The sequence below is a fragment of the Periophthalmus magnuspinnatus genome, chromosome 5, assembly GCF_009829125.3.
Source record: "Periophthalmus magnuspinnatus isolate fPerMag1 chromosome 5, fPerMag1.2.pri, whole genome shotgun sequence".
NCBI lineage: Eukaryota > Metazoa > Chordata > Actinopteri > Gobiiformes > Gobiidae > Periophthalmus > Periophthalmus magnuspinnatus.
Window position 1 is genome coordinate 21,958,735 of NC_047130.1, and position 22,254 is coordinate 21,980,988.

The following is a 22,254-nucleotide window of genomic DNA, read 5'->3' on the forward strand; positions in this document are numbered from 1 at the left end:
TCCATGCCTACTGTTCTTGGATAATATTGGTATCAGAACTGAAAAAGCTGGAGCGGTGCATCCTTAAAATATAAATTAATAGAAATGTATTCTATATTTAAATATTTTATTCTAATAAGTATTGGGGGAATAAAATACACGATTTCAGCAATGATTAAAAGTATGACCACACTGTTAGTATTACAAACACAAAAAATATTTTATTATTATTAACATTTCTTCAATAGTAGCAGTAAAAACCAATACAAACCATTTTAAATGTAAAAATATATATAGATATAGAACAGCAACATCTAGTGGCCGTGCATAAAATGGCACAAGTGTAAAAGTAGCCCAGTGCATCTCAAACATTTTTCATCAATTAGGGTGTTGGTAGGTTTGGCTTCACAAAATGCCCTAAACTAAAAAAAAAAAAACTAAAAGAAAAACTAAACAAGGCCTAAAACTGGTCTTAACTTGTTTGAGAGGCACTGATCTAGACATAGTGGAATTTTCATGATTGTTTTTGGTATAAGCAGCAGAATACATAAAGCAGTGGTCATATAGAGGCTCATCTGTGGTCGTATTTGGGGAGAGAATACTCAGGATTATAAGGCTGTTGTGAGATTTGGTCCAGTGGAGGATGGGTGGGGTACATTGGTGGTCTTTGAGAAACGTCAGGAGAAAAGGGCCCAGTGGAAGCTGCAAGATAAATATAAAGTAAGCATGGATAAAAGGTAGATAATTGGTTTGTGCAATGATTCATGCAGTACATGTAACAACACAATTACATTACATTATATTGCAATTACAACATGATTACACAAAACAGTATATAGACAGTATACAGACAGTATATAGAAATACACGAGAAAAGGGTATGTGTTTGCATGTATGAGGGGATGTAATGCAATTGAAGAAACTGTACTTCTCTTACTTTAACCTTATTAAGACAGGAATACTTGGCTTAAATATATGGATAGTCTTTCCACTATGAGTAACGCCACATGTGACAAAAGGTATGTTGCAATATGTCTCTTGACCTTTACTCTGAGATATTATTCATCGTCAAATTAATGTTGGCATTTTAAAAAGTACAACTTGTAGGTCATTTTACATTGTTTTTTGTCTGCTCACATCAGTACTATCTTCTCTGTGGAGTATTTTTTGGATTAAACTATTTTACTTGTACTTCTAACATACTCTTATGTATAAATAGTACTTTACTGTAGCATAGTTCAGTGATTGTATGGAAGTGACATCTGAAAGGAAAATGTCCCTAGAGCACTACATGTTAAATGTTTGAAAGCACTCACTGGCTTCCTGGTACGATGGTGGTGGTGCAGTGGGTATGGGTAGGCCAATGTTTGGAGGTGAAACAGGAGGATAGTAGTTTGGTAAAGATGGATGAAAGCCTTCAGGGGGCACTGGAGCAGGGACATATATGACATTCACCCCATCTAAAAAAATATACATTAGATTAGAGGTCAGAGATGCATCAAAATATCAACAACAGCACAAGTGTTGTTTTGGAGATGTGCATAACCAAAGAAATTTAACTGCCAATACAATCTTCCAAATAAGAATGAAAACGTCTGCTCTTTTAAGTGTTTTTTTGTGCGATACTGGTAACTAAACCGAGTTATTTACAGGTAAGTGCAATATCGATCACCCCTATATTAGATTTGATTAAATGTTAATTTAAAACTAAACAAATGAAAATGGTGGCCATGTAGCTGACTAGCACCAGCACTCCATGAGGATGGTGTAAGGACTTTCTGTGTATAGTTTGTATGTTCTACCCATGTCAGGGTGGGTTTCAGCACAAAACATACACAAAAGGTGTAATTCTTTCCCTAAGGTGGTCTGGAGGTGGTACCCTGAGCACGACACTATGACTGTGGTTTCTCACTGCTCGTGACAGGATGCCCCAGTTACACTAAATGAGTCAAATACAGAGTAATAATTTTCCAACGTAACTTAATACAAAATGTGGCCATAAGGTTGCTAGCGGGTATTGTAGCAATAGTAGTACCGATATGGTATGCTTTTTATTTACACATGGACAGTGCACAACAATACATTAACCAAGACAAATCATAGGGGAAATGTTTGTGCCAAGTTATAGCATAAATGCTAATTTACACCTGCAGTCCCTGAGCAGGTTGGTAGAAATACTGACAAATACATGGTAGAAATTCATGGATTCAATGTACCGGTATATAGATGAACTGACCACAATTGAATTAAAACAGATAATCCTTAGGGTCATATTGTTCAAATACTATTCTAAAAACAACATACAGCCAAACACATAAGCACATGTACTCTTACCCAGACCCCTTAGTCTCTCTCACCCTGCATTAAAACTCTACATATACACACTACACACTGGTGGTAATGACATATATAGATATTCATGACTACATGCTAATTACTGGAATATGAACATTCATATACATTCTAGAACCTGAAAATGGCCCATAAATAATGACAAAAAATCATTCCTACTTTGAGGCCGACGTCTCCTCCGACACCTTTTGTGGCACCAGCAGCACAGGGACACACAGCCGCTGATGACCCCCACACACAAAACTATCTGAAAAATGGAGCCGCAAACTGCACCGATAAAAGCGTAGTCCGACATGGTCATTGCATCACTCAACCTACAAGATGAGAATTGACAAAACATGTATTATGGTCAAAAATTAAAGGGTAAGCCCATACCCATTGTATATCTTAAAAGGTTAAAAGCAAATACCAAAAAACTATAAAACTGTAGGAAGAAGCTACATTTTACAGCCTATATCTAACATTATACTTCTCATTTTACTTGGTTGATTGTGGGTGGTTAGTAGACAATTGAGCAGGGTTGGGCCTGTTTATTACTTGGATGGGGCACAGCTGGGAATACCACAGTGGGGCAGCAGCAGCTCCAGTGCACTGCAAACTGTTGTGTCCTTAGGCAAGACACTTCACCCACCTTTACAAGTTTTAATTTGATTTCTCAGCGTTGGTTGCAAGCGCCGATTGCACAGATTGGCAGCCTCGCTTTTACCCCTCTACCCCAGGGCAGCTGTGGCTACTACAGTAGTTAACCACCATCAACTATAAAATGAATGTATAATGTACACAATCGTAAAATGACTCATTATTATCTATCTAAAGAATATAAATCCTCAGACGTGTGACAAATGGCAGTGTCTAGGTAAAGTAAACATGGATCTATAATAAGACCATGAAACTAAAGAGGATGTCCACCATTTACGTCAGTTGTAGCTCTGGTCTCCCACTTGTGACGATAATCCACACGTAATATGCAAACACTTACTCTTAATAAAGTCTATGTGTGTAGGGTATCACTTTACAGAACAAGAAAACTTTAGATTACATTATACATTGTCCGGGAAGGCTTTTTCGTTCTCGTTCAGGGCTTTACAAATGCAGTTAACCTTTTAGCGATCTGTTTATTTGAAACGCTTTAAACGAGCCTAGTCCTACTCCAGACTACTTTAACATTACCAAATCTTACTGTGTCTCATTACATAGTTTACACCACTTACCAGTTTGTAGGATCTTCTCAGGACCACGTTAAAGTTCGGTGGGACTTGGGACCTGTAAATCTGATGCTTTTACTTTCCCTTCTGCTGCGGTAAATGCGAGTCTTCTTTCCCCGTCAGAGGTAGCCCCACCCCGGGCTGGTTCAGACACGTCCCGCCGCGGAGAAGTCAGAAAGAACAAGCTTTAATCTCGAAAATCTTGTGCGGCACTATTGTTTTCTGTAGATCTCCTCAAATTCTCATGTCCACCCCCTAAGCATGCCTTTAAATTAAAGGCAACGGTGCGTTTTTGGTGTTTCGAGTAATAAAAAAACACCTCAGAGGCTATATCATACTAACACCATATCAATATATCAATATATTTTTTCTTTTACACAATTTTCTTTCAGTTTTATCTTGACTTGACTTTTAAGTTATATCATGGTGTAGTAAAACAGTTGCATTTTATCTTAGCATTTTCTGCAATTAATCCATAGAAATAGATTATGTAACATTGTAATTATTTAGCTAAACGAATAATTAGCTTAGTGATTAGCTAACTTAGCTAGTTTATGTAGCAGCATGAAATGTCTTAAAATAATTCATAAAATAATTATATTTAATAGATTCGTGACTAGACTAAAATATAGTTGTTTTTTTTTTGTCATGATTACCTGTATTTTCGTGGTTTTGTAGCCCACACTTCTGTAGCTAGGCCGCGTGCGTCTTATTAGCTTCTTAGCTAATCAAATAAACCAGAGTAAATTTCCTTCAACAACCTGAAGGGGGCGCACCAAAATCTGAAATTACTACTCATAAAAAATTGCTGACACTCAATAAGCAAAATTGCAACAACTTTATACCATCTTCTTTAAAATTGAGAACAGAAACAGAGACAGCCATGAAGGACAAATAGTTTACATTTTTACTAAACAAGTAAACAGTGGCATTCCCATAATAAACTTGTTTTGCCTTGTAAGTCTGACTGGATACCAACAAACAAATGTATTAAAATAAACAGTTATTGGATGATTAAATAAAAAAATAATAATTACAGACTATTTTGGTTAGTATTTGAACAGATTCTAACAAAAGTGAGACAGGTGTAAAAAAAATAAAAATAAAATAAAATTGCTGGTGTAGTAAGTAAAAATATTGATATGTTTTATTTAGAAAAATTAAGGCAAGCAGCAGAATACTGAGGAGCTGTAACAAGCACAGGTGACGTGACAGGTGTGAGCGATAAAAATAACTCTTGTAAAACACAGAAATGAGAAAAACACTCAAGAAATAGACAGTAAAAAGTCTATCGAGCTACTAGTGGAATCATGTTTTTGAATAGTTTTAATAGCTTTGCAGAGATGGACTATTTCTGCAGTTTTTTCAACTTTAAAGCTAAAGTCAGAGGAAAACACCAATCACAAATACCACAAAATACCAAAAGCCAGTCAAAACTACTCAAATCAGGATCACAATATGTTGTATGTCATATCAACTACTGTGAGGAAATGTTCTTTTTGCTGTGTGCTATTACTGTATGTTTTGGTAAATGACGAAGAAGGCACAGGTGTTTTCTTGCATTTTTGAATAAAGTATTCATGAACAAGTTTTGAGTACAGCCTGGGTTGCATTCACGTGATGCTATACAATTGGATTTTCTCAGACGGAGGGCATGAGACAATATTTGTGCATCAGTCACACGGTATTTTGATGGAAAACATCTAGGTAAACCCACCATCAACACTTGAACACTGCCTATTATTCTGTTATAATTTGTAATTAATATGCCAGTATCTGTTTATTAACAACTATCTTACTTGCTCCCATCTCATTTAAAAACTACAGGGAGATGGAAAGCAGGTAAGAACTTGTATAATTTAATCTTTTATTGTCAATTATTCATATAATTGAACAATATAATTCCTGAGCCTATCCACAAACAACAGAAAATTGGCACAAAGTTCTCTTTTGTTTTGTTTTTCCAAGCAACGTAAACCTCAAAATTATAATTTCAACGCACAGCTGTGGCAAGGGTAAGTAGAGACAGCTTTAAACCACAAGATTAAAATTGCAAATTTGTCTTTCTAATCTCAAAATTCTGGATTTTTCTTTCAAAACTGTGTCTCGCCCATCAAGCTATATTGGTCCCTATCCTAGTTTTGATATTTCTAAATTTATAAACATAAACTCAACCCCTGAACATAAAATGAACTTTGGTTTTATCATTCAACACTGCAGATGTGATTTATGATACATACAATGCTATTTTCACATGACTAAATTATAAAAACCTGAGCAAAGTTATAAAGAAATATTCCATTTTTAGTATCATTTTGACAATTGACATCAGTCCTGTGTTGATGGTTTGACTGGTTGCATATTTTTGAACAACAACAATTCCCTTTTTAAACAATTGAGGCCAAAAGCTTTGACAACAATCATCCTTTCTACAATGGTGACAAACTTATACTTTCGTTTCTATAGAATATACACATTTACATTAAAAATAAACAAAATTTGAAGATTCTAATATTTAAATGAACTAGTTTTAGATTGTATTGTGAACATGGAATAGTTAAGGCCACTTTTCAAAGTTGGACCACAGAAAAACTGAAAAGGGAACTTCCAAAACATGTAATACAGTAGAGCAGCATTATGGTCAATGTAACAAAGATTAAAAAGAAAAATATAAAACTAAACTTTTAAAATAGTGGTACTTGAAAATGCCCAGAATCAACCAAGTTTGATCAGACAATTCACGATGTTCTTTTTAAAATTGTAACATAATAAAAGTTCAACATTTTGACTTGGCCGTGTCTTCGATACAAAAAAGACAAAAATATTACGTATCAATAAACCATACCATAAATTAATGATTTATGGTACTTAAAAGATCAAGAACATATAGAAATACATTCAATGTAACTTATTTGTACACATCTTTGATCTTTTAAAATACTTTTGATGGGTTTATGAAAAACTGAAATGGCCAAGTTTATATCAAAGGTTCTTGTTTGGGGGGTCCATGCAAACTGAACAATGGAATTAATAATTTTTCTACTATAATATTTACATTTCTAATAAGCAATACTAATGGTTTATCACACTTTGGGAGTCTTGTATTGTAAAACTGGATTCATCAAGTCCTTGTTCAGAAGTAGACTGCAATGAAAAGTTAACCTAACACTGGCTTATGCTTGTTAGAATAAAAATATAACCAATGTTTTAATGGAAATGACTTGATATAAACCAAGTCAAAAGATCCACTTCACTGGAGCAGTTTCCTTAGATGTTGTATGTATTATCTAAGAGCCAGACAAGTTGTTTATTAAAAGTTGTTACATAAGCCAAATTATTCAAAATACTATACTATATAAAATAATGATGACCATTTTTTTTACAGAACCAAATATTAGCTGTGTGTTATTTTATGACTATTTATGTCATATTTTCTAACGTCCTGCTTCAAAATGCATTCAATGAAACTTAACTATTAACATCAACAATACCTCCAGCATTTGGGCACTGGTGTAAGGACGTGTTGCTTTGCATATTTTTTGTTTCTTACAAGTCTTCGTGTTAGCTTTTTCCTGGACTAGACTTGGCTTCGGCCTATGCAAAGTTACTTAAATCCTCCACATAGTCTCCCTTGGTTAACTCAACAAGACTTTTTCTAATAGAGGTATTGAATGCCAAGTGCACAACAGTGGACCTCAGGTAGTGTACAACTAATAAATATGTTTTTTGTCTCTACTTGGGCTGCAAAGATTTCCACTTCCAGCTTCACAGTACAGAGCCCCAAAAGAGTTCAACAGTCCCACCCACCTCTCATGTTCAGCAAGTAAAATTCCCATTCATTTTTCCCATTGACTTATACACTTATATAAAACTATCTTTTAAACTATACAAGTTTGCTAGGAGGTAATGTGTGTAATCTAACGTGGTAACCAATGAGCAACTGGCACAATCATATTTATGGTCACACATTTATATAGCTTCTTTCCACATTCGAGGCACTCAAAGCGTTTTACATCAAGGAGCTACTCATTCACAAGTACATTCATACACCGAACACACGCAGACACTGAGGCCAAGATGGATGAAGTGTCTTGCCCAAGGACACAACGATAGCAGTCATCTCTGGGAGCTGGAATCGCACTGCCAACCTGTGGGTCAATGGGTCTGACCACTCTACTAATGATGTTTATGTTGAGAATGGAATTTTAATAATATATTTTAGGAACTTTATGAAGCACAAATAAAAGATATTTAGTAGTTTAGATTTTTTAGGACTAAAAATAATTGTGTCATGGATTACTTTACAAGCATGACATGATAGGGTATGTGCAAACTGTTTATTTTTAAATGTTTAAAAAGTCAATGGGAAAAGTGAATGGACAATTTAGTTCCAGAACCAGAGCAAACTTCAAAAATATTACTAGTTTTACTGTATTCCCAGATCTTGCGTTGTAGCGGTGACTGTTCCATTCATTCACATCTTGTTGGACACATAGTCGGGGTTGTACGCAGGCTGGGTTAAGAAGTCGGTGGGCTGAGGTTGTGGTTGTGGTTGGGATGGAGATGGGCCTGGGGGCTGGAGAGGGTACGATGGCTGTCCTGGAGTGAAGGCTGCCTGGCTGTAGGGCATCGGGGCAGCAGGGTATGAAGGACCAGCTGGAGAAAAACACAACAGTGACAGAAGCTTTGAACAGAAAGATGGATTATGGAGAGACGTAGGCCTGTTACGAGAACACATTTTGATATATTGCTGAAGAAAATATAGATGATAAATGATGATATAGAGTCCCATTACACCACCAGCACTATAATCTTTAAGCAGGATAATCAACCCCCCCCCCCAAAAAAAAATGTACAGTGCTGTTAATGAACATGAGCTACAATAAATAAATGAAACACTTAATGGATCATAGAAGTTATTAAGTCAACTTCAGCTCAGAAAAATAACAAAAAGTCCCCACGAAAAATATTGACCCCCAAAAATGATTGTTCCATCTCTCATTTATTGAATGATAAATCAATATAGTAAGTATCATGACAGGCCTAAAGATACAGACCTTGGTGTTAACTTGCTCCATAGGTCCTGTTAGAATCACAGTTGGTTATATACAAGTTCCTAGTTTCTTAAAATAGGAAGCTGCTTCAGTGATGAGGTACCACATAAAACAAGGAATAACATTAAATTAAGTTATTCATTAAGCTAAAGTAAGCTATGGGTAAATAAAAATTTTAATTTGTGTTGCGACAATAATTATATGGAAAATAAAATGAGTTCCAATATTATAATGTATCATCTATATCTTCTTAAGCAATATATCACATGTGTTGACAGATGACAGAGCTAATCACAATGCTAAAATTTCAAACTACATTTTGATACCAAGTAAAAGGCAGAATAATCCAATTTCCATACCACAATGATAACAATATAATGCAATTTTCCACACAAATAGTAGTTGCTTCTTTAATAATACCACATGGTCTTATACTAGTTCTGAAATAGATCAAGATCATTTTAACTATTCAGGAAAGGTCCAACTTTGCCCAATTTATGTGGTTTCTTTATTGATAGCTAAAAGCAGTATTTCAAAAGTAGTTTTAGTTCCTGGTTTTAGTCTAGCTCCTTTTTTTGAGTCTTCAAATTTTTTCCTTTACTTACTATATTATGGTTCTGTTATGGTACAATTATAATTTCGTACTAATTTGAGCTGACATAAAAGTACTTTCTCATGTACCATACTAACAGAATATAAACACAGATTTTTATCTACTGTACCTACCCTTTGGACCAGCTGCTCTAATCAAATTTGCCACTTCAACAAAATTAGCCACCAAAATAGACACTGAATCTGATTATCTCAGTACATTGACTCTTTACTTACTTGCTTCCTGATAGGTTGGAGGAGGTCCGGGGATGTAGGGTGCTCCCTGGTAGGGCATTGGCTGTGTCCCATATCCGGGCTGGACGGGTATGGGCTGGTAGGGTGCGTACTGAGCCGCCGGATAGGGTTGTGGGGTGGCTGTGGGCTGCTGGGGGTAGGTTTGCGGGGTGGAGGTGACGACAGTGGTGTGAGTAGTGGTGGCGATCACAGCTGCAACAGACAAAGAGAAAAAAAACATTAGAAACAAGGAATGTAACTTTAGACAGCAAAGAAATGTTGTAACTCTACCAAGTTACATCCACAAGTTGTACTGGGTGTGGTTACATGCACGCTCAAAGTCTGATTAGTAACAGATTTTTTTGTTATAAGACAACTAAAATAAAATGTAAACAGCAAAATATTTTCTCTTTCTGATCATGGGCCCTTTGAATACTCAGATCAGAGTTTGTGGCATGTCATTTGAAGGGCCCATACTACACTATTTTCTGTTTCATGTTATAATCTTGTTTCCTCAACAAAAACATACCTGGAGTTGTTTTTCATTCACACATGTTTAACACACAAATCCTGCATATTTAGCTGAGTTCTTCTCTCTGACAGAAAACACTCCACCTTGTGATGTCATGTGGTAATAATAATAAAAAATGAAGTGCTCCACTGCGGTAATTCCAAGGCTGAAATCAAGTTTAATGAAATGTATGGCGTTTAAAAACAGTTTCTACTGAACCTGAGGTAAAAGGTATCTGTTAACTTGAAAATTAGCACTATATGACATCACAAGGTGGAACAGAGAATTTTAATCTTTGGAGATGTAGACAGACTAATAATAAAATGATTACTCAAACATGTGTGAATGAAACAAAACACAATTTCAGGTATGCTTTTGATGAGGTAACGACATTCTAACATAAATTAACACTCACACAAGAGTCAATTTTGAGTAATATAAATCATTTTAAAAGGTCCGCAAATCAGAATACATGCAGATTTTGGTGTGCACATGAATGTAGCCAAAGAAAAAAATGAATGAAAACATGTAAACACACAACAACAAAAAATAAAAATCACATGTAGTTATTGGGTTCTGATTATTCTAGATATCTGATTAAATTTTTCTGGCCATATAAATGTACCTTGTGTTTGGATTAAACTTAGTGCAGAAATTAGTCACATGGTATTCTCCCCCTGGCAATTAAAATCCAGTGCAGTGCATATGCACATTATATTACAACAATATTCAAATTAAATAGAAGCTCCAAATAACACAATGGTATACACTGTAGTGTTCAAACACACCAAATTTATTCTGGTTGTTTATTTTCTGAACACAAGGGCTACTGTAGGGCGTAACTCACGCCAAAACAAGAGCAAAACAACAGCAGTCTCAACTCACTAGAGCCAGTCTCCAAACAGACCAGAAACTCACAAACAGGACCTTCACATCAACTTGCTGGTAGTTACAATAACAAATTAAAACTGCAAGCAGGGATAAAGGGCCCTCGCAACCCTTGCACCTGCGGAAGGGCACACCATAGTGGGAGAGCTGCATATCGACCTTAGCTTGACATGTGATTCAATATTTCCAGTCATGTTGGAGATAAAAGTTTATGGCCCATTGTAACTGTGCAGGGGGTGCTGATGAGCCATTTTAAAGATAGAATTTTAATCCACACATCATCCTGTCCAGCTCATTAAAATACACAGACTCTACATTGGGTTTATCTAAATCCCATGATGTTTGCAAAAGTTACAGGAATTTTTATGCATTCAAAATGTCTGCTTGTTAAGAGCTCGTTATGACCACACCCTAAAACTTATGTAAATTCTCAGTTTGGAGTCTGTCCAAATAAAAACTGTGAAGTCTGTATAATTAGATTCAAAATGGCCGCCTTCACATCAGTGTTAGGGTGTGGTCTCCATAGACTTTTTTTCTCAAGGTCACATGGCAGGTGTGCGTACCAAATTCCATTAGTCTGGGACAAACTACATTCTTTGCTCCATTACAACTGTGCCGGGGGCACTGGAGAGCTATTTTTAAAGATAGAAGTTTAAGTAGCATATCATTATGTCTAGGTCAACACCACATTGCAGACGTTTTCAGATTCAAAGTTCCCAAAGTTTCAAGGAATTTTTTACTTTCAAAATGGCCACTTCATGAAGAGCTCATTATGACCACATCCTGAGACTTACACAAATTCTTTTAACAACTTTTGATCCTGGATATCTCCTGATGTTGCTGCATCAGTTTGGAGTCTGTCAAATAAAAACCCTAAGACAAGTATGTTAAAGTAGGATGTCTAGATTTCAACCATCTGAATATTTTAAATATATAATATTTTTATATTTTTCACATTGAAAATAGGGTGTGGTCCCCATAGAATTTTTAGCTCAGGGTCACATAAAGAATGAGAAATAATTTCACTGGATTATGACAAGCTTTTTTTCTACTTCCCAGTGACTTTTTTGAGGCATGGCCATGCAATGTAGATAGGGTGTGGTCTTCATTAGTATTTGAACTGAATTTTACCATCCCGTTTTAACTTTGCAGGTGACGCTGGAGAGCCACTTTTAAAGATAAACATTTAATTTGCATATTATGGCCATATCATCAAACACACAAATACTAATACGAGTCCATCCAGATCCGACCATTTTTGCAAGTTACAGGGAATTTTATGCTTTCAAAATGGCTGCTTCGTTAAGAGCTTGTTATGACCACACCCTGAGACTTATGTAAATTATTTTAACAAATTTTGACCCCAGATATGTCCTGATGATGCTGCCTCAGTTTGGAGTCCGTCAGATAAGGAATAACTTGTGCGAGGAATAACTTAGTACATTTTAAATTCTATTTAAATTGCCAGGACCATTGTAAAGAAAGTCTTAAACTAATAGAGAAATGTATTGAAAAATATAATAATTTAGAAATATAACATATTACTAATAGTACTAATGCTATTGAAAAAGTAATTATTTTTTACTTAATACTGAATTTAGTAGTAGCAGTAGTTCAAGGTCACATAAAGCAGTAAATGTTATTTGTTCTGTTAACTAAAACACTAACCAGAGGAACCTGTTGTTTATCTTTGCCTCAGAGACAATCAAGTTAGAGGAAGTTAAAATGCGTTAGTGGAGTTTTGTGGCTTTCAGTTTCATATCCACTTCTACTATCACAAACGTTTAAGCTCATTTGACTGCATTGTTCCTTTCAAATAAAGGCAAAATACTCCATTGCCATTTTACCTCAGTTATTAAACTTACTCAGAATACTAAATTTGAGTTTTTCTGCCGAATATTTCCTAACCGTTTAGAATATAATTAATACAAATTAAATGTTCGCAGGATCATCTGCCATATTGAAATATATTGAATTAAAGTTCTCCATTTTACAACTTGAATAATTTATTTTTCAATTAAAAAAAAAAACATTTGGTTCAGGTCAAAGGATCAATTCAAGAACAAACAATCTGAAGTTAATGAATCAAAATCTAATCTAAATCTAAACTTCTGCAAAATGTGACTTGAACATACGGATGGGACAATATACAATAATATTGTTAATCGTGATAAAAAAAAAAAAAGGGTCACAATTAATCGTTCGTGGCCTTTTTTAATAATGGTGATCATTGCACACGATTCTAATCACCTTTACGGCACCAGACTGCCTCATGTTTCCAGTTTCAATACAGGGTTTAGATGTTAGTTCTGGTGTTTGTCCACAAGGGGGAACTATCAGAGCAATGACACTTGTTGGCTTCTGTGCCTATTCTGAATTGGGGATGGATTTTCACCATCAGTCACAGTCATGGCTGGTGTCCACATACGAGAACTTTATACTGCCTTGGTTTAATAATTATCATGATAATATCGTTACTTGCAATTATTTTAGTCACAATAATCATGAGTCTAAATTTTGATATCATTCCATCCCTACTCGGACACAGTTCACTCTTTGTATTCTAGGTCTAATGAGCTACACTAACAGAAACTGTAAACAATAGGTGTGTTAGTCTCAGTGTAGTTAGCTCCTTCCTTCAGACACATATAAGGCAGTGTCCACCAGTAATCTGACCACAACTGAAGAAGCGGCCTGGATGAGCAGCCAAACATTTTCATTGCTACAACTTTTTGTCCAGTTGACAGATTTAAAATTTTTCTTTTACTATGGATCATACCTGGATAACTGAGGAACTACACAAACAAATCAAAATGTACATATTTTGTATTCATAAGAAGTCCAAAGTAGATCTCTTTACCAGTTTATATTATTTAGAATATTTAGTTCATAAATGTGCCATGTGTAACATTGTGCTACGTTGTGCAAGTCTAAGAAAGTACACTGTATTTTCTACATTTAAAATAAACTTGGTACTGTAGCTTTTGCAAATTATGTCACATTATTAGTAAAGTTAATTGGTAGCAATGTTCTACCTTTGTTCAGTGTTTTTGTTTTGTTTTTTTGTTTTTTTAAAAGGTGGTAGACAGAATGAGTCACAAATGGGTGGAGTTTAAACATTCTTGGACACAATCCCAAAATGAAAAGCTCACAATCTGCTGCATAGTTTTAGTGTTCTAGACTGTCACAACATATTAGGAACTCGTAGTATCGTAGCAACCAAAGAGCCAATCCGGAGAGAGGCTGTTGAAGGTAACGCCACTTCCTGCGTGCAACACTGATTTAGCAGGGAGCGGGCACTTAGCAACACTGTCAATCAAACCTGTTGCTAACGCTAGCGGAAGTTCATATCTTAATTTACTGACACACTCGTGAAATTAAAACACCAGGATTATGTAGATTGGGTCACTATGAACATGTTAAACTAAAATGCCCGACAGCAGCAGTTACGAAGAGAGAGGTGACAATTTTCCAACGTAAAGTGAATTGGAACCAGAGTCAATGGAGTCGGAAGCGCACCCATGATCACTTCACATTTGGAACGGAAGCAGGTTAGCCATGTCCATTTATATATACAGTCTATGGTTTTAACACTTGATTTTGACAATAAGCACGCCAAGCTGAACAAAAAAGAATACACTCAAGTCTAACACAGGCATCAAATGACGAGCCTCCCGAATATCGTTACAATTTCCACCTTATTTTGAACTGAGAGTCATGTGGTGTAAAGGCCTACTTATCTCCAAATGAGGGTTAATGAAAGGTTAGCTACCAGACAAAACTGAGACTGTAATGATTTTAAAATGAACACCTGCTACTTGGTCTGCCGAAGGAGTACATTTAAGTGCAAGTTTAAGTTTCATTGTTTTTTTCTAATTATTACTTGGTGTAGAGCGATAGGACCTGTGGTAAATATAGACTAGTTTTACATCTGTATGTGGAAAAAACGTTCAGAAGAAAAGTACAAGTACACAGGAAGAAGCAGTGAGTTCTACAATAGAATACATCTGCCTATGTCGTCAATTTATGCACAAGGAAGGCATTTTTCTAGCAGTTTAAACCCTCACTGACAAAATAAAAGGCATTTTTATCAGTCTAATCTAAACTATTGTAATTTAGACAAGTTTTGGCACTTGTTACCATTGTAATCAACTGTGTTTTAGTGAAATGAGGAGTCTATCCTGTCATTTGCGCTTTAAGTAAATAATAATCAAGGAAGAAGCAATGAACTCTGAACTATGTTTGTATTACAGTTTAGTCTGGTCAACCAGACCTTAGGCTAGGTCTGGTTGTATCATGACATTGCCTTTGGGAATCAATTGCTGCTATAAACTATAGTGCAGGAAGTAAGCATATGCAAATACAATGAATACTATTCATATATTTTTTTTATTTTATATGATTATTATTATAATTTTAATTTATTTATTTCAACCACAGGTACATCTAAAGCACATCTCACAAACTGTTCATATACAAGCTCAAAAAGGAGTGGGAAAAATAATTTTTAAAAGTAGCCTAATAATTATCAAAGATGCAAAACTAAACAATCCATGAAAAACCTTCAAACAAGTTCATATGACTTCTATTTAAAACCTATTGTGACTAACTTTTCTGGTGGTGGGGTTTGCCATGTGTTCTCTCCACAGAGGAAATGTTGTTGCTTTGGCATAAAACTTATATCTTTTCAAAAGCTGTTTTTGCTGCTAAAAATGCCTTGAACAGAGTCCTGTCTCCACCAGAAAAGTTACATCAAATCCCATAGTACAGTATATGTGTTTAATGTTACGGGATATTTTGTACTTTTTATAAATTACCTTTGTTTTTGTCACAATTAGGCCTGTCACGATAAATACTATATCGTGTCAGTGGCATAAATTAGTTTCAACATCATCGTTTATCATCAGCATTTTCCTCAGCAATATATCGCACTTCAAAATCTGTTATTGTGACAGGCCTAGTCACAACATAGAACAATTTGAAATATATGTAAAAATAATAAATACTCACGTCGTGGTCTGCGGCAGGCCTTGTACAGACAGCAGCAGGGGCAGACGCAGCAGAGGACGAAGATGAGAAAAATGATGACGAAGGTTATAATCCCCACCACCATCGGGACTATGGGCTTATAATGGACTTCACTGTATTCAGAAAACATGGCATCAGTTATTAGGTCTGGGTACCTTTCAGTTTTGCAAGCATTTCTCTGTGTGCTGCTCCTGCCTCCCCTCTGGTTTGTCTGTGTGAGGGTGCTGTGTGAGGGTGCTGTGTGAGGGTGCTGTGTGAGGGTGCTGTGGGAGGGTGCTGTGGGAGGGTGCTGTGGGAGGGTGCTGTGGGAGGGTGCTGTGTGAGGGCGCTGTGGGAGGGGCCTGGTAAGGGGCCTCCTAATTTGGAGATACCTGATCGATTGGCATCCTGGCAGCCAATCAGAGCAAGGAAGGGGACTTTTAAAAAGGAGAGGCGGTTGAAATGCTAGATCTCTCCTGCTCCTGTCACCTCCTTGATTCAGTATAGAGAAAAGGTTAAAACTATACTTGAGAACGTTCTCCATGGAAACAAGCTAGAAGAGGAGCCAGCTGCTGGTCTCCATGGACATGTTATTACTTTGCCTGTAATGTTCCACACTATGGTATTAATCTATCTATCTTTTTTATGGCTTAATTATTTGTTTCATTTAAGTTACAGGTGCTAAAGTTTAAACTGTTTAAACTTTAAATTAACTGTAATGATGAAAACAACTATTTGCAATATAGTCGGTGAATCATTTAACTGTTTTAACTATTTCTTCCTTTCCGTTGTTATGGTTGGCTTACTGCACCTTAAGTCTCGCGCAGGATGATACAATTTCCTGTCGTTTTTCTGCTTTTGCACAATACCAGCCACATGAGAAACACAACAGGATTTTCACATGTTTAGACATGCATCACATGGTATACATTAAATTCACATGGAAATACTATACAAATTGAAGTGATAAATATTTTTTTAAAAATGTGTACATAAGCCGATATAGTAATTATCGTGACAGGCCTATCGGTCAATATATTTTTGGGGGGGGTCAATTTTTATCGTGTATCGTATTTCTTTGTACTACTGGGAAATTTTTGGTTATGTTTGGCAATATGATGAGATTTGAGCCATGAAAGGTTGAAAACATAACTTCTGCTATTCAGCTATTTATTGCAGCTCATGTTTTTTTTATTTACAACACTGAACATTTAGTTTTAATATTATCATTTATAGAATAGCAAGGATGTATTAGGAATTTAGAGCAAGACTAATCACAACAAAAACTGACTTAAATTGAAAAAGTGTTACAAAAATATAACTATTTAAATGCAAACTATTCTAGTGGAGGGTATGTCACCTGCTTGTCACCACGGAGACGTGATCACGATGCCTGGTAACTTCTACAGTATGGTATTAACTAGGCCTGTCACAATAATAGTGTGATGAAGTGTGATATACTGCAAAAGAAAATATAAATGATAATATTGAAGCTAATTTATGCCACTGACACAATAACTCTAAAGTAGAATTATCCCCCCCAAAAAACTATTCTAAATGTGTAATATGGTTAAAAAACATAAACTGCAAGAAATAAAAAGCAGAATTAAACATTTAAGTAGTTAGTTTGTATCTGTAATGATTCATAGAAGTGATTTATTCAACCTTCTTCAACAGAAAGTTCCCCATTAGTACAAAGAAAAAGTCTCCATGATAAATATGGACCCACAAATATTATTGTTCCATCTATCACTTATTGAACGATGAGTCGATATAGTAATTAATGCGACAGGGCTAGTATTAACTTTATCTCCATATAGACAAGCAGGGGATTCCACTAGGCCAAGTTTACAAGTCAGATCTGTGGTTCTGTTAGGCAAACTCTGCATATTTAGACTGTGTTCTTCTCTCAAACAGAAAACACTCTGTTCCACCTTGTGATGTCATGCGGTAATACAGGAAGTGCTCCACTGTGTTTTTAAACTGCATACACCTTCACTAGAATGACTTGGATAATTTCAACCCTGGAATTTCCAATCTCTACTGAACTAAATGTAAAAGGTAGCTGTTAACTTGAAAATTACCACTACATTTTGAGCTTTGGAGACGTCGACAGCTTAATAATAAAGGATCACTCAAACACGATTACTCACAAAAGTCAGTTTTGTGTAATGTAGGACATTTAAGCATAGAGAAAAACAAAACTGTAAAATGTGTTGCATTATAGATGTTGTGATATTCTGGTTAAGAAATATTGGAATTTTACATATTAAAGTTTAAACATACCACTCATCTTGTTTATCTTCTGAGAGCTTCCAAAATGAGTCATGACAACAGTATCTGTTGTAGCAGGAGCCACAGCAGAATCCAAAACGGCACTTCTGAGGGGCATGGTATTGTCCTGATATGTCTTCGTAACTCTGACAGTCATCGCCCGCTGAAAATACAAATATTTAGAATTATCATTGTGTTTCATACACTGGTCATTGTCTTCCACTTATAAGAAAAATTTTTTAGAACTTTTTCCCTTTCAAAAGATATAATATTTAGTTTTAAATTGTTAATCACTATGGCAACGGTCTTAATCTTTCCTGAATCATTCTGAAACCCACAGATACATTTCTACATTATCTAGTGGCTTAGCTTAGTTTAGTTTCTTTGATTATTTATCAGGGACTATGCACATAAAAGACATTGACCTATACAAGGAGGTAATATGTTTGTGCCAGGTTACAGCAAGATTGCAAATTTTGCCAAAGAAACTACTCCATCAGCATCAGGTATGTGGAGAAAAAGTCCCCATGATAAATATTGACCCCCAAAATTAATTGTTCCATCGATATAGTACTTATTGTGACCTACAACTAAGTATACAGAGAAATAGACCTAATAATCAACTTAAACTTTACGAGTCAAGAGATTAAACAGCCACTCCCAAAACTCTAGCTAGCTCACCTTACACTAACAAAAAAGATACAATCTTCTGATCTATGTTATACTGTGGTTTCCTCATCAAAAACATACCCCAAGTTATGGTTTGTTTTACTCACACATGTTTAACACACAAACCCTGCATATTTAGGCTGAGTTATTCTCTCAAGCAGAAAACACTCTGTTCCACCTTGTGATGTCATGTGGTAATACAGGAAGTGCTCCAATGTCTTTTTAAAGCCCATACACCTTAACTAAAATCATTTGGATAATTTCAGCTCTGGAGATGACAATTTCTACTTAAGTAATGGTAAACGGGAGCTTTTAACTTGAAAATTACCATTTCATGAGTATTTTTAGCTTTGGAGATTTAGACACACTAATGATAAAGGGTTGCTTGAACATCTTTATGACTTAAAATGTTACTTAACTCAGACATATTGTTGTGTATTTGTGAGTATTATAACACTGTAGCCTACAAGAGGGATTCTTGCTAAATGAAAGCAGCATTAGATCTAAATTGTATTTCTATTACCGTATTTTCCGCACTATAAGGCGCATCGGAATATAAGGCGCACCTTCAATGAATGGCCTATTTTAAAACAAATTTCATATATAGGGCGCACCGCATTATAAGGCGCATAGAATATAAACTACTATAGTAGCTGGGGTTGTGTTATGCATCCACGAGATGGAGCTGCGCTGAAGGGAACGTCAACAAAACAGTCAGATAAGTCAGTCAAACTCACAAAACAAGTTAATGCATTCACAATATAGTAACTCTCGAAATAGTGCAACGTAATAACAATAACTCAACGTTGTTCAAACGTTAATGTCCATATTCACAATATCTCCCAGCCTTGTTTAGTTGTAAACACGTGAAAGAAACACGTAAAGCCTCACTTTTTCAGTTCATTCCTCATTCACGAATCCGTCAAATTCTTCCTCTTCAGTGTCTGAGTTGAACAGTTGGTCGAGCTCATTCAAAGTGCCCGATTCTGTCTCGTCAAAATCGCCATTATCCGTGTCGCTGCTGTTGTCTTAACAGTTCAGTGACAATTCCTGCCTTCGTGAAACTCGGACCACAGTTCAGACTGATATATCAGCCCAGGCATCCGCGATCCATTGGCAGATTGTGGCGTATGTCGCCCGGCGCTGTCTCCCCGTTATCCCTATAGCGTCGGATCCTGTCGTTGCAGATACAGCGGGTTGCGGACTTTCCAGCAGCGTAACTCCGCGCCCAGTCGTGCTCTCATGTAAACTCAAACGGCGTCTCAAAGCGGAGACACGGGGCTATCTAAATATTTTACCATCATTACGGTAATCTGCCTCTGTTGTCCTGAAGGTGACGAATGAGAGCGCGGGGCTGCGGGGATTTTCACTCATTTATTCGGTGCGTAAAAGAAAAAATACGGATGGATGTGTAAAATAGAAGTAGTTGTGTGAAAAAACGCAGCAAATTCTGATACTTTGTTTAACATGATTTTTATGGCTAAAAAAGAATAAAAGTGTAGGTCTAGGTGAGCTATACTGGCCCATAGTGTGCTCAGTCCTTAAAGGGTTATTACCGCTATTACTTCAGCGACGCCTCCTGACTACGGGTGTCATAATTGACCAATATTGATTCATATATAAGGCGTACCGGATTATAAGGCGCACTGTGGGTTTTTGAGAAAATTAAAGGCTTTTAGGTGCGCCTTATAGTGCGGAAAATACGGTAATACTTGTATTTTTATGAATTACTGGGCGTTGCCTTTGACTTGTTCTTATGCAATTAACAATCTAGGCATGGTGCTGCATGAATGGGATTATTAGTTCAATAATGGATGGATGTAAGGAAATAACAGGGGTCTCCAAACTTTTCTCATTAAGGGCCACATATAAAAACACAGACAAAGCTGAGGGCCGACTGAGGGCCATAGACTGGTCACCAATACAGTGAATACTTCAAATCTGCGTTATTATTACAAGTTAAACTGAACTAATAGACCTTCATTCATGCTCACATCCTCATTGGGGCACATTAAATATTTGATAAAGGCTGGTTAAAGTTAAAGTTAAAGTTAAAGTTAAAAATTGGTCTGAGGGCTGCATTTGGCCCATGGGCTACAGTTCAGGCATGGCTGGTCTAATAGAATACAACAAGGTCATGAAACCAGTCAGTATTATGTTTAGAAGTACTAGGTATGAAGTGAAGGAGGTTTACAATTTATATCCGCATTTTAGACACATGGAAAAAGGACGTTGCTAATTTAAGAAACACACATGACCCACAGCTAAAACATGCTGAACTTATCTGATCCTGTGGTTTAACTAATGCATGATGTCACTATGTTAGCTTGTTGATGAAAAAACTTGTTAGACGAAGGAGGATTTTGGCATCTTCAGGAACAAATTCAAGATCCTGTTTGCATGTTTGTCAGTGTTTCGACATAGAAGGAACCATTGCGCGTTCATTTTGTCCACTTAACTGATTCGGAAAGGTAGTTTTTGTCTTTTAAAATCATAAGTTTCGATTCGTCTAAACTGAAGCTTAAAGACATATGCTATTAAGATGCCATGGCTAGCTCCAGCGACATCGCCCATAACTACAACACACTGACTAATCAAAAACAACATTAAAGACAACTGAACAAAACTAAAGTAATACATATTAGAAGAAAATATACATACCAAATATACAAGGGGTGAAAACGACAACTAAAGCCAGCACAACAAAGCTGGATGAGGCAGACGCCATGGCTGTTTGAGTCACCAGCGGCGGAGTGAAGCAGGAGGAGGACCTCTGTGTTTGGACCAACGGGAATGGGTGGGCTCTCAAAGATCGTGTGTGATGAGATCGTCTCTGTGGACAATAACCCACGCTCTCTGATCACACTAATCAAGTTTTCTTATTTTGTTCGGTTTTGTTGTACACCGTTGATGAAATAAACTTTATCCACATCTTTAAAAATGAAAGATTGTGAAATGGTTATGTCACATGAAATCTATTAACAATTAAAATAGGTTTAATTAACATACTATTTCCATGCTTCTTGGGGGATATTCAAATAACTTCGGTTCATTTGCTGGAGACTAATCCTAACCTTAACCATAACTACTACTTGGCATGTAGTACTTGCCTAACCTTAAAAAGTCTTATCTCGACTTTTAGCTTAAGTGGCCTAGTATGAAAAAAAGTGATGAGTGCAGGTGTCTGCGGCTTCACCTCAATCAGTTTGCCCCAGGACAGCTGTGGTTACTATATCCGCTTACCACAAGTGTGAAGTGAATGAATACTGCAGTATAAATCAAAACTTTCTTTGAGCAAAACTCTATATAAATTGATGTATACTAAATTATTAGTATTATTATTAACCAAGTGATAGATGTAACAACAAAGGGTTTACGTCATCCGCTATTTTAGTCCCCACAATGTGATACTTTCATTTCCTGAAAAAAACAAAGCAAACACAAACACACACACCCCCACACACACACCCACCCCCCCGCACACACACAC

The 22,254-nt window shown here is 36.2% G+C and overlaps 2 protein-coding genes across 3 annotated transcripts; both read right to left on the reverse strand.

Moving 5' to 3' along the window:
* Positions 1–218: 218 nt before the first annotated feature.
* Positions 219–3,704, reverse strand: LOC117371275 (submaxillary gland androgen-regulated protein 3A-like). The gene is made up of 4 exons (XM_033966922.2): positions 3,543–3,704; positions 2,491–2,645; positions 1,296–1,439; positions 219–681 (listed from the first exon to the last, which is right to left on the reverse strand). The coding sequence occupies exons 2-4, from the start codon at positions 2,630–2,632 to the stop codon at positions 551–553; spliced, it is 417 nt and encodes a 138-aa protein (XP_033822813.1). The 5' UTR covers positions 2,633–2,645; positions 3,543–3,704; the 3' UTR covers positions 219–550.
* Positions 3,705–5,819: 2,115 nt separating this feature from the next.
* On the reverse strand, positions 5,820–21,967 carry LOC117371478 (protein shisa-5-like). 2 transcript variants are annotated; one of them, XM_055221700.1, is made up of 6 exons: positions 21,774–21,967; positions 21,426–21,696; positions 18,108–18,258; positions 15,825–15,955; positions 9,419–9,628; positions 5,820–8,192 (listed from the first exon to the last, which is right to left on the reverse strand). In XM_055221700.1, exons 2-6 carry the CDS (start codon positions 21,490–21,492, stop codon positions 8,011–8,013), a joined length of 741 nt encoding a protein of 246 aa, XP_055077675.1. In that variant the 5' UTR covers positions 21,493–21,696; positions 21,774–21,967; the 3' UTR covers positions 5,820–8,010. The 2 variants fall into 2 exon arrangements, with proteins under 2 accessions (XP_055077675.1, XP_033823063.1); XM_033967172.2 differs by having other exon boundaries at positions 21,426–21,967.
* Between the last annotated feature and the right edge of the window lie 287 nt (positions 21,968–22,254).

What these genes read in the sequence shown, in the direction of transcription:
- LOC117371275 (XM_033966922.2), bottom strand. Translation starts at nt 2,632, where the DNA reads ATGACCATGTCGGACTACGCTTTTATCGGTGCAGTTTGCGGCTCCATT. An exon ending in GAGGAGACGTCGGCCTCAAA is followed by an intron (nt 1,440 to 2,490) that starts GTAGGAATGATT and finishes ATATTTTTTTAG; the next exon opens with ATGGGGTGAATGTCATATAT. An exon ending in ACCATCGTACCAGGAAGCCA is followed by an intron (nt 682 to 1,295) that starts GTGAGTGCTTTC and finishes TTTATCTTGCAG; the next exon opens with CTTCCACTGGGCCCTTTTCT.
- LOC117371478 (XM_055221700.1), bottom strand. Translation starts at nt 21,492, where the DNA reads ATGGCGTCTGCCTCATCCAGCTTTGTTGTGCTGGCTTTAGTTGTCGTT. An exon ending in GGCCTGCCGCAGACCACGAC is followed by an intron (nt 9,629 to 15,824) that starts GTGAGTATTTAT and finishes TGTCTGTTGCAG; the next exon opens with CTGTGATCGCCACCACTACT. An exon ending in TCCAACCTATCAGGAAGCAA is followed by an intron (nt 8,193 to 9,418) that starts GTAAGTAAAGAG and finishes GTTTTTCTCCAG; the next exon opens with CTGGTCCTTCATACCCTGCT.